This window comes from Gadus morhua, chromosome 5 (assembly GCF_902167405.1).
Source record: "Gadus morhua chromosome 5, gadMor3.0, whole genome shotgun sequence".
In the NCBI taxonomy this organism is placed as follows: Eukaryota; Metazoa; Chordata; class Actinopteri; order Gadiformes; family Gadidae; genus Gadus; species Gadus morhua.
The window spans coordinates 3658716-3671717 of NC_044052.1; the positions used below are offsets into that span (position 1 = coordinate 3658716).

At 44.9% G+C, this 13002-nt stretch overlaps 1 protein-coding gene and 1 non-coding gene across 2 annotated transcripts; both read right to left on the reverse strand.

The window, feature by feature from the left end:
- Positions 1-323: 323 nt before the first annotated feature.
- stx11a (syntaxin 11a) lies at positions 324-3129 on the reverse strand. Its single transcript, XM_030355919.1, has 2 exons — positions 2994-3129; positions 324-2551 (listed from the first exon to the last, which is right to left on the reverse strand). The coding sequence occupies exon 2, from the start codon at positions 2532-2534 to the stop codon at positions 1656-1658; it is 879 nt and encodes a 292-aa protein (XP_030211779.1). The 5' UTR covers positions 2535-2551; positions 2994-3129; the 3' UTR covers positions 324-1655.
- Positions 649-731, reverse strand: trnal-uaa (transfer RNA leucine (anticodon UAA)). The gene has a single exon. It is a non-coding gene; the product is annotated as a tRNA-Leu (tRNA).
- Positions 3130-13002: the final 9873 nt, after the last annotated feature.

Genomic DNA, 13002 nt, shown 5'->3' on the forward strand with positions numbered 1-13002 from the left:
AACACCAAAATTAGCATCAAAATCCTCTAATTCGCAAAAAGGTTTATCCGCTCGCTTGAGGTGGTTCTTGAGAAATGCGAAACAGAGTAAATTCGCAAAATGGGAGATGGAAACACATTTTGCGAATCAGCTGTGACATAGCGAACTTTGAACACACGGGATTGACAGTCTTTTCCCGGTCAGCATAACGACCGGCCATAGCAACCCTGCCGACATCAACGTGTAACGTCATCACCCAATTCCGCTCCAACCACTTGATGGAAACGCACCTAATTCGAATAACTTTTTTGCGAACTTTCTAAAGATTCGCATCACCTTTTAGATGGAAACGCAGCTAATGATGTCTCTGTGTTTCACTGCCCAAGGATCTCTCATTTCAATATCCGTGATTCCTACTGCCTAGGTTTTATAAACAAGAGATGGAGATTGAGAACAATATTTCTTTCATTGCCATACATTTCCCAGAGTAAAGTCTGCCTGAACATAACATCTGGCAGGGGACGCTGTTCTGCGTGAAACGGCGTTTATAATTAGTGAGGGTTCGGTTTCTTTGCTCTACTCTACATGTTTACGGTGATAAGCAGTGCGCGATCCTGTTAACCCGAAAGCCGGCAATCAACAGTTTCACGATTAAAAATGACGCATTTATACCAGGAGTGGGGTTCGAACCCACGAGGACATATGTCCATTGGATCTTAAGTCCAACGCCTTAACCACTCGGCCATCCTGGTCTGCCTCAGTAGTTAAACTCTAAAACAATAAAAAAAAAAACAGCAATTAATAAAGGTAAACGTGTGCATCAATGTATATTAAGTAAAACCTTGGCATTTTCAAAAAAACTTGAAACTAAACTCCTCAACTCAAAGAATATTGTGTCCTTATGAACACAATGTTAATATTTTTTATCTTTTCATTGTCTATCCAAATATTTCATTGCCTTTGGGGCCTACTATACTAAGGTTAATCCTGAGAGCGACCAAACAGTTTCCAAACAAGTCTATGCTGAAAGCAAACCTTGTGAAATAGAACAATATTTCACAAGGTCAGCCCTAATACTACGGCTTCTGTAACATTTAATTTTCACAATGCACCAAGCCTGTGTTTCACTAAGTGTGTATGTATGTGTGTATGTATGTGTGTGTGTATGTATGTATGTATGTATGTATGTATGTATGTATGTATGTATGTATGTATGTATGTATGTATGTATGTATGTATGTATGTATACGTATGTATGTATGTATTTGTGTGTGAAACAAACATTAATAAGCTACCAGCTTGGCATGCAATTATGGCATGCTGAAATGGTAGAGTGAAGCATAATTCTTAAATAAACAAAAAACCCACGGAAAAAAAAGTATATATTTCATGAATGCATAATCATCACTGCAAGGAGACTTCAACTGTGTGTTAAGCCCATTAAGGTTATTCACTTGAGGTCTAGCCTGGACATTCCCATGATGCCTCCTTTCATATCAGACCTTGCCCTTAAATCGTGTCTCCAATGTAAACCTCACACCAGATATTGCCTTTACAAGGCCTCATCATCGTCATCCCAGTGTCACCACATTGGGATGATGATGATGGAGGCTTGAAACCCATTGAGGTCTTTGGTGAGGTGTAGCCATGGCGACGCTTGAAACCCATCCCCGACCTCAAGAACAGGGACAGCAGCAGCAGCAAAGCTTCCTGCACGGGTTGTCCTTCTTGTACTTGACCGCCAGCCGGATCTGCTCGTTGGCCTTGGTGACGTAGTCCTGCGTGGCGGACACGTTGGCCTGGATGTTGTCCAGCATGAAGCCCTGCTCCTCCACGAGCAGGGCCATCTGGAAGAAGAGCTCCCTCACCTCGCCGATGCGGCCCTCCAGCTCCACCAGCTCCCTGTGCCGCTGCTCGATCTCCGTCAGCGCCAGGCGGGCGCCCGTACGGCCGTCGGTGAGCAGGTTCTCGCTGAAGGCGCCCCACTCGCCCGTCTGGATCATGTCTTCTATCTGCTCCCAGCTCAGCTCCTGGCCCATGATCTCGGCCTGCCGCTGGATGCGGGCCTTGCAGTTCTCCCTCTGGAGGACCTCGGCGTCGTTGTACTCGGACAGCGCTTGGTGGAAGGCGCCGGTAAGCGAGACGTACTGGGAGCGCACCATGCGCACCAGGGCCGAGGCGGGGCCGTGCTCCTCCTCCAGCGCCTTGCTGCGCGCCTCCAGCTTTTCCAGGCGGGCGTACGTCAGCTCCGCCCTCTTCTTGATGTCCCGCCCCAGGGCGTTGGAGTCCCTCTTGATGCTGCTGAGGCGCCTCACCGAGGTGAGGAACCGGGTGTTCTGCTTGCCCAGGTTCTTCACGTTCATCCGCAGCTGGCTCACCTCCAGCCGGAGGGCCCGCACCTCCTTGAAGAAGCTCTCCATGGCGTCCTCTCCCTCGAACAGCATCACAGTCTGCTCCTGGTTCTCGTCGACTGTGGAGCTGAAGCTCTGCTCCTCAGGCCAGGGGCCAGGAGGTTTTTGGCGGGCAACTTGCAGCTCGCTCAGTCGGTCCCTCATCTCAGCCGCAGAGTGCTCTGGAACACATCATCATACATTATCTCTGGCCCTGAACAAAACTCTGCACATATCAGGTAAAAATATAATCGTTTCTTAACAGCAATAGGAAGACACTACAACCAAACCACTCTCATGTAACAATCTTAGGTTTAGTTCATTGAATGTTAAATTAATTTAACATTTTTAAACATGACATTTTTGTAAATGAAAACAAAACGTTCTTTTCAGAGTTGCAACGTTCTCTCAACCCACACACACAGTAGGTCTATATTACAGGGAACCTATCATTTATCCTTACCACTATACATTCATTGACACAAAGACAGGGCGTTATGTTTAACATGGGCCCATATTAAACAACCCAACATGGGAATTTCTTACCCAAATACTTGAGATGGTTAACCATCCGTGACTAGGCCAAATAAAGTGTTTTTAAACAATAAACAATGTCACGCATACCTTATCAAGGAGTTCAAACAAAACCCAAGCGGCCAAACTCCGAGAAGCCAAAGTACCACTGACGAGAAGGTGTGTGGCGTTCCTCTTTCTCCCCGTTCATTTCAACATGTAGACATTAACAGTGACCAGCCCAAACGATATGGGAGTTCCGCTCAGTCAAAAAGAGGTTTAATGCGGAAGCCAAGATCACACTCTTCTCTCACCTTTTTTTTATAGCCTAAAAGGAAACGCGAGTCGCAGCAACACATGCACAGTAGAGCAACATCATCCTGTCCTACGGTAGACCTGTTGTTTTGATTATGCTTTTTTTTGTAGTTTTGATTAGGCCTATCGTAAATTAAATAGAATTGAGCGCTAAAAATAAACATGACAATGTTGTCCACCGTACTTTATTGCGCAATGCTGTTTGCTTTATTATTTAATTGCACAATGTAAATAGTCAGTACCAGCGGCCAATGCACGTGGAGGCTATCTAATGTCATCAGATTAAATCGTAGGCCTAATGCATTTACATATCTACAAGGTCATAAATAATTGTAAGTCAGGTAAAAATGAAAAGTAGGTTAATAATACCAGTTCCAATGCATTAGAATAAAACAGTAACCGGTTTATGTCATCAGTTAATTAAATAAGTAGGGCCTACATGTATGAAGAATATATGAAGTAGAATAAACAAACCAAGAACTGGCTTGATAGGATAGTGATAGTGTGGACTCTAACTCGATTCTACCTAATAAAGGATCAGATTATCATGAGGTGTAAAGCACAGTAAAGTAAAATGATCGAGGCACTTTGATGTCCAATATTGTGTATACAGTTTAAATATTGTGGAAGTTGCATTTTATAGGTTTCCCTTAAATCTTAGATGTGTAAAGAAAGCTCCAAAAGGCTCTTTACCGGATGTCAGGTGGAATAAAAATACAGAAAAATATCACAGAAGAACAATAGTGTGTCTGCAAACACACAAATAAAAGGCTCTGAGATAAACGTATTTAGCAGTGCCTTCAAAAGGCCTACAGCCCTAGTGAAGTCCCCCACCCCACCCTCCACCGCGGCTCCTCAGCAAGAACCGCCACGTCCAGAAACACTGACGGGACGTCTCTGTGCCCCAGGTCCCGGAGCTCCCTGTGGCACCTCTGGATCTCCCCCAGCGGCGAGCGCGCCGTCATCCCCTTAAGCCCCACAACCAAACCCCTGCCTTCCCCTCCCACCAGCATCTCCTCCAGCAGAGCCCCATCGGCGGAGGGCCCGTCCCGGCCCACCAGCTACAGCTTCCTCTGGGTCCGTGGCCGGCAGCTCTCCCTGGGGCTCCCCTCCGCAGCACCGCCGCGGCAGAGCCTCGCCGGGCCTCCGGGCGGTCGGCGACACCCTCCTCCCGTGAAGACGCTGGAGCACGGCTTCTCCTCTCCTCTGGCGTCGGCCCGGGCGGTGGCAGCGGAGCTAAGGATCTCCGCACTGTCTGGGTCCTGCTGGATCTGCTGGATATGGATCTGCTGGGCCTCCTGGAGAAGGGCGTCCAGGTTCTGGTCTCTGACGTCCGGGGGGTCGGGGCTCTCTGCTTCTTGATCGGATATCTGGGTCTGCTGGACTAGGAGGGTGGTGTCAGTGCAAGGGTGGCTTTGGGCTCATTGAGCAGCGCCTGTAGATGACCCAGTCTGTCTCTAGTCGTCTGGGGCCTGGAGATGAGGGAGTATTAAGAGAGAGAAGAAGACTCAGATCTTCTCCAAGCGTGGAAATAAAAGTGAATCAAACTTTGGATCGGGTGTGGGTTGACCACAGGATCAGTGGTCAACCCACTGATCCAATTCAATTCAATCTAATGTACTTGTTAATCTGCCTATCCTCCAATCTTGTATCACTAAAAAGATGTCAGTAGGCAAAATAAAGTGTTGCCTGCAATCAATTTTTATACCATTATATATTCGAACCAATGAAGGCTGAAAATGCAGGAGCACTATTCAGGGATGCAAAATTAAAATCACAATCAAATAGAATTTTCAGTTGAAGATTCAGTTGTCCTTAGTAGTGCTATGTGCAGAGGAACAATGCAGGCAGCTCTCGTGGAAACAGTATTCAAACCCCCTCAGTCATGACTCATCACACAAACAGACATTTCTTTCTAGGCGTTTTCTTTAAATATCCCTTTCACACATATGACAGACAGTTTTATGATACTCAGTGTTATGATGGACGGCTGGGTACAAAAATAAAAAAATGGATTTACCCAGTATGCAGTTATCAGTAATGCCTTCACGGACTCTCAAAAACATGAGGGAATAAAAGGATGCAAATATTGGAGCTAATCTCAGTGAAATTGTAAGCCATTGAACCGGCACCATTAATTCATTCGTAGACTTCTCTCTTATGACTAAGGTTCAGCATATGTGGTCTGCGACCCCACATGAGATGCCCTCGTGACCCACTTATGGGTATTGACCCACCGGTTGACACTTCTATCCAAAGCCACTTGCTGTGTGCAATCAGATAGAAGTCATTGAGAAGCAGGCAGGGTTTCTTGCTCAAGGAATCCCTACAGGTAGGCTGAGGAGTGCTTAAGTCAGGGGTCCAACCTGACGTTCTTCCAGCCCTACCTTTGGGCTGGAAGACTGACCAATACAGTATCCTGCCCATCCAGTGTGTGTGTGTTGAACTAGCCACCCCCCTCATCCCCAAGATGCTCACCGACCTGTTACCCTCTTACTGACCTTGCAGATGCTAAATGTTTCCCAGTATCAAACGTATTCTTCCATGCATACGTGAAATATCATTGACAACATGCACTGTATTCTCCACACAAAGGTTGCTTTAATGTATGAATATGCTTATATTGTCACGTACATTACTAGCACCACTAAATACGATTATTCTAGGTCTATAAGGAGAACACAGAGCTTAGATCAAGTTACAGTGTCACTCACTGAGACAAGTACAATTCTAAAGAGGAAGTATGGAAGATGATATCTTCCAAAAGAAGGCGTGGCTTAGCAACGTGCTAGAAGCACAAGGCTGAGCGTCAGTGTTGGGCCGCTTCAGCACATACAGGATGAGCACCAGAGCCTCAATGCAAAACCTACAATCTTTAACTAAATGAGAACGGCTATCTGACAAACTGTCAGTCTGACAAAGTCAGACTCTTTAATATGAACACAAGAACCATGACAACAGATTCTGCGGCCTGCAAATGAAAACAGTTAAATTAAATTAAATGTTAACATGAAATATTAGATGTTTCATCTTTTCTCTTCTGTATGCATATGTCAGCCAGGCTTTCTGAAAGCCGCTAAAGCTATAGTTAGAAGGCTGTCTCTGTGTGATCAGTATGTTGGTTGATAATGAAGCACTTATTTCCACACCTATGGTGGCCCTAGATGATGTGTCATTTCCACAGCCCTGCATGAGTGTGTAGGCTATAGTCACACTACATCTGCTATTACAGTATGAAGGGGATTTTAAACTGTGTGTGCGCGCGTGTGTGTGTGTGTGTTTGTTTGTGTGTGGTTTAAATCGAAGTTTTAACTATAAATCTAATGTTATATATATATATATATATATATATATATATATATATATATATATATATATATATATATATATATATATATATATATATATATATATAATAAGGTCACATTATAAAAGCCTATGATTTAAATAGCAAAGTCATTCAAAGATTTGAAGACATTTTCATGTGCCAAAAAAGCGCTTTCTAAAGAAACTTTGAACAGACCAAAAACAGATACATTTATATTCCACAAGATGGCACTAAGTGTTTGGGTTGCATAGAATTGTCTCACTTGAAAACTAGCTTTTTGTCTTCTTTACCTGAGCATAGATCGCACCGAATCAAGCCTCATGGAAAGCATCGCAGTTTTTCCACAACCTTCTGTCACTTCCATCATGTAATGAAGTTGATGTGCGTTTCCAGAGCACGATTTTAGTCCGCCAAAATTCACAGATCAACCAGTTAACAGATGTTTATGCCATGTAATCCCTATTGTACAAGTCTGACGAACAGTCTGAGCAAGTGTTACTATTTAATTTTTAGTGTTCTGCTTTTTATCGTTTCTTTTATCTATGATGTCAGCTTAAAGCAGATGTAGTGTGTGATATCCACCCTCATGCAGGGCTGTGGAAATGACACATCATCTAGGCCCACCTGTGGAAATTAGTGCCTCATCATCAACCAACATACTGATCACGCAGAGACAGCATTCTGACTTTAGCTTGCGGGATTTTAAACTGTGGTTGAACGTTGTGTGTGTGTGTGTGTGTGTGTGTGTGTGTGTGTGTGTGTGTGTGTGTGTGTGTGTGTGTGTGTGTGTGTGTGTGTGTGTGTGTGTGTGTGTGTGTGTGTGTGTGTGTGTGTGTGTGTGTGTGTGTGTGTGTGTGTGTGTGTGAAATATAAATTTGTTTACAAAATAAACAAAAAAAACAAATTGTTAAAACATATAGCCCTTTCAAACCCAACTTTTTACTGACCCGAAAACAGATACATTTATATTCCACAAGAGGCCACTAAGTGTTTGGGTTGCATAATCTCCCAAAAAATGTTTGGCCTTCTTTACCTGAGGAGGAGTCGCATCGAATCAAGCCTTTTTCTCATGTACAGCATGACGGTTTTTCCCAAGCTCCACTTCATCTTTCATCATGTGATGAAGTGGATGAGCATTTCCAGAGAACGGCTTTAGTGAGTTTAAACAATCTGTCACATCAGTTAACCGATTTATTCATTGTTATCCGAATTCTACATGGCATAATCTGTGAGCACAATTCAGTATTGCATCAAAGTGTTTCAAGTGTTGTAAGGGCACCCACTTAAACTAAGTAACTACGTCAATAATAAGTCTTGTTGAACCTGTTGGTTCTCTCATTCTAACAGAATACAATGTGTTGAGGATATTAATAAACATAAATACAGAGGAAGTCACAAAGACAAGAGCGAAGTCCAACCAAACCTACCGGAACTCTCTGGGCTGAGTATTGGGCTGAGGTTGACTTTCCCTACATTTAAGTCTGATAAAAATGTTGCCCCAATATGAAGTCGGACACACCAACAGACGCATGCGCACACATACACAATCATCGGCCAAAAATCGGTGTAAGATGGAAGAGTGTAGAATTACCCTATGCATACCCCTTGTTAGCCTTAACACACACACACACACACACACACACACACACACACACACACACACACACACACACACACACACACACACACACACACACACACACACACACACACACACACACACATAAACATTCTGCCTATGGGTTAAAACTGGCATGTATTTATTGGGTTAGCCCAATATAGTAACCTGATTAAAGCTGGTTGAGATTATGTACTAGTATGTGTGTTGATAGTATGTGCTATGTTTGCTCTGACTGGTTTAACCTTTCATGTTATATTAATAAGGTTGATTGATTAATGATGTGAATTTATAGTGTCCTAATAAAATTGCTTGTATTTGTTTATACATTTCTCTTTGACCGGTTCCTTACAACAAGGTGAAAGAAAAGGATATATGACAACATCATTATTTTAGCACATTGTAAATGGTGTTCTCTATTTCTTGTTCCAAATGTTTCAGCTGCCAGCATTGTGTGTGTGAAGCATTCCACTGTATTAAACCAATTGATGTAAGTTTAACAAACTGGATGTCAATCACTAGTGAGCCCACTTCCTTCTCGTTTGATGATCGAGATCATCGCAGATGTCAAGTCCTTTCCGTTTCCCAACGCCATGTCTAAATCGATACGTTATACGTCTTTTCCAAGGAATTAGACACAGGTTTTGAAGCCTCATGATGTATCTCAGCCTGACTCTTTCTCTTGCACATAGACACATGACATGATGTTGTTGACCTGTTCTGAAGGTTCACCACCGACTTACTGTCATCATCATCATCAGGTCACATGACCTCCATGCAGAGTCGCCATCGTTCATTTGATCAGGGCTTGATTTCTGCAAAGCAAACCCAGGGTTTACCAGAGACAAATTTAGATAGAACAAGAAATAACTCCTAGGTTAAACAAGTTGGGACCACATTAAATCACATCGCCTGATCAAGAGGGCCCCCTTGCAAGCCTTTTAAATCTGCTCTTGCTTCCTGAAAAGCAGACCCAGGTACAGGCTTGAGAGGACACACCATGGTTGAACCTGTTCCAAAAGTCCTCCAGGCCTCCCATGTATTCTAACCAAAGCCATTGATTCCTAAGGATTCCACTTCCAAATGTCCAGAGGTGACTTTTTGACTTTTTAATACAAGATAAAATAGGATACGATATGAAAAGTCAGGACTAAATAAGATTTAGAGAATCAATTTACATTTGTGTCAATTGTCTGTTATTCAAAGAAACACATTCCGAATTTAGCACATTCCCACAGAAGAAGAAATTCTGTGGGAAGCATTAGATCTAGTAGTTAAAGGGGACATATTATGAAAACAGCACTTTTCCTGGGATTTGGGGTGTTGTTGTGGGTACATGGTGCTCCCACACGCATACAAACTTTGAAAAAAGTCTGTACATGATTTCTTGAGTGAGATACGCATTTCTGGAAGCAGTCCGCCTCCAGCTACCAAACGAGCGTGTCAGTTTCGGCGCCCCCTCCTACGTAGGAAGGGGGCACATTTGAATATTACCTCCCACTTCCCCACTCCCCTCCAATCAGAGCATTGCTATGATTTTGTGGACCAGCGGACGAGCAGCTCCTTCGGGGGGAACCTGGCGCTAGCCCTGCAGATAAGCTCCGGGAGTGCAATCCCTTTCTCTGGTGCCGAGCTCACCCCACCGGAGCTGCCGCCGAAGCTTCGGCGGAAGTTGGTAGGAGGAGACATGGAGTAGAAAGGGATTGCACTCTCGGAGCTGAGCTGCCGGACTGCCACCGAGCTACCGCAGCCGGAGCTGCTCGTCCACCCGAGTTGCTAGTCCACTGGAGCTGACATCTAGCTTCGGCGCCAGTTCAGCTGAACTGTACAGTACACCGCCGGAGCTGCCGGACTGCGGCCGGATGGCTTCGACGGCGGACGGACTGTAGTCCAGCAGCTTCGGCGCGGGGAGCTCGGAGGCAGTCCGGCAGCTCAGCTCCCGGAGTACAATCCTTTTCTTCTCCATGTCGCGGTTCATGGACTTCAGAGAGTCAATGCCAAAGTTCCTTCCCCCCAATTCTTCTCAACCATGGCTGAGATATCCCCCACTACGAGTCTTTACTTGTGGAAGTACCAGAGACGTCAGACACAGTCTTTATTATTTATAATATCATCCGAGGCGCACATAGCTTTTGGCCGGCCCGTGATATTAAATATATTATATAAATACCCGTATATAATATTATTATGTTATATTATATTACATAGATATAGAGCTCCAGGAGTCAGCAAACGGCAACAAGCCCTTCTCCTCCATGCTGTGGTTCAGTCTGACAGCTCATTGGTCAATGGGCAGCAGCTCATTTGCATCAACGCTACAGACACCAGAAACAGTGCATTCTGAAGGGGCTGAAACAGAGTGGAATAGCGGTAGACAATACTTTTTTTCCTAAAAGCTATTTCCAGCAAACAGCTTCAAAAACATGTTTTCTGGAACTCAAATACTATGTTTACTTGTTGGGAAAACACCATAATATGTCTGCTTAAAGTACTAATTTTATAGTCATAGGGCCCTATCTTGCATCCGGCGCAAGTGACTTAGTCACTGGCGCATGTGTCGTTGCTAGTTTACAACTGGCGCAGAGCGCTCTTTTGCCGCCTGCGCCACTCGCCGGTAAATTAGGGAATGATCTTGCGCCCCAAGGGGCGGTTCGGCGGAAGGAGGAGGCGTGTTCTGGCGCAAACGGTATTTTGCCGTCTCTGAATACCATTGCGCTACTGACCAGGAAATACCTGGTTTAAAGTCAGTGGCGCGTTGTTCAGATGCTATTTTAAGGGCGCAAGCATACATGCGCATGCGATGCATACGGATTGCTTGTGCACCTCGCGCATACACTTTGCTTCTCTCATCTACCTAGCCGCACATTCTTGGTAAATTATTTGGGAAAGAACAGCTGATGCAGCGGTAATAAGTTGTAGGCTACTTTTTAATCAATGCATCTGCAAACACCGTACAGCAAACACATATTTTCTTGACACAGACATCGTGTAGGCCTACATGCCCATAACTTTTAGGATTGATGAGTAGGCCTATTTGATCGTGAAAAACATTGTTTTACCGCGAGTGAGTGTTAAAAAGAATTAATGAATGCGGGCGCGCGTGTGTGCTCTGTTTAAACACACGCAAACTAAACACTCTCATCATCATCTCATCTTCGTCCGCTTATCGGGGGTCGGGTCGCGGGGGGAGCAGCTCAAGCAGGGGGCCCCAGACTTCCCTTTCCCGGGCCACATTGACCAGCTCTGACGGGGGGATCCCGAGGCGTTCCCAAGCCAGTGTTGAGATATAATCTCTCCACCTAGTCCTGGGTCTTCCCCGAGGTCTCCTCCCCACTGGACGTGCCTGAAACACCTCCCAAGGAAGGCGCCCAGTGGGCATCGTTACCAGATGCCCGAACCACCTCAGCTGACTCCTTTCTAAGTAAAGGAGCAGCGGCTCTAATCCGAGTTCCTCACGGATGGCTGAGCTTCTCACCCTATCCCTAAGGGAGACGCCAGCCACCCTTCTGAGAAAACTCATCTCGGCCGCTTGTACCCGCGATCTCGTCCTTTCGGTCATCACCCAACCCTCATGACCATAGGTGAGGATAGGAACGAAGATAGACCGGTAGATCGAGAGCTTTGCCTTGCGGCTCAGCTCTCTTTTCGTAACAACGGTGCGGTAAAGCGAACGCAATACCGCCCCCGCTGCTCCGATTCTCCGGCCAATCTCACGCTCCATAGTTCCCTCACTTGCGAACAAGACCCCGAGGTACTTGAACTCCTTCACTTGGGCAAACTAAACACGTAACGCATTATACAATCAATGGCAATGTCTATTACCGCGGGGACACATGCATATTAGGATAGCATACAATACTGATAAGAAACAATGTTTATAATGTATTGCGTATATCATTAAATAGAACCACAGTTACCGCATATCATATGTTATAGCCTATCATACGTTTTCTTTGCCGAAATTTATTTGAGGACTCAGTATTTCTGAAGTTGTGGAAGAAAACCCCTTATTCCATGTGTGAATTAGGCCACATTATTTGGCAATAAACTAAGCCATTTGCAAATTCATGTGCATCTGTCCCATCGGAGACTGCAGACGCGCTGTCAAAATATCAACTCGTCCGATTCAAATGCGCTCATGGCTCTTAAACGGGATGGGAGCTGGCACTCTCATTGGTTTGTTGCACGTTACGCCCAAACCACACCTACGGGTAATTAGGCTGCTTCAGACCAACCCTTTTGACGCTTGCGCCGCGGCGCAAGCGTCATTTATCCGCCTGTAAAATAGCGATAGCGCCGTAGAACCGCCCACAAAGCTACTTGCGCTTTGCGCTTTCCCACTTGCGTTTCAGACCGTTAAAATAGGGCCCATAGTCTATCCAGTTTTGTGCACCAAATTTACTTCACGCCACCTTCCAAAGAGACACATTTAAGTTTATATTTCACACAATAATATCCTTTAAAAATAATGGCCACTGTGTTACCCTACAAGCAAGTAGTTCAGTTTGAACACGATGGGCCAATTGCCCATAGATATTGATAAAAATGTAGATAGCTATTCCAATCGCACCACCAGTGTCCAGAGAGCTTCAGGCGTCTTCAGGGATCTATAGAATAGAAGACCAAAGAGGAAAACCAACACACCTCAGCATGAAGTAAAATAGTTGCTTGTGTATGGACCACCGCCTTGCTGCATCCTGTACACAGTCCCGCGATCTGTAATCAGCGAAGAAAACATCAGCTGTTTCCAGTTACCTTAGCTGTGGGCCAGGCCCGCTCACTAATAAATTCAACTTATTAGCCGGTTGAACAAACACACCACTGTACCAGAGAATCTTATTAAATTAACATGTTGTCAT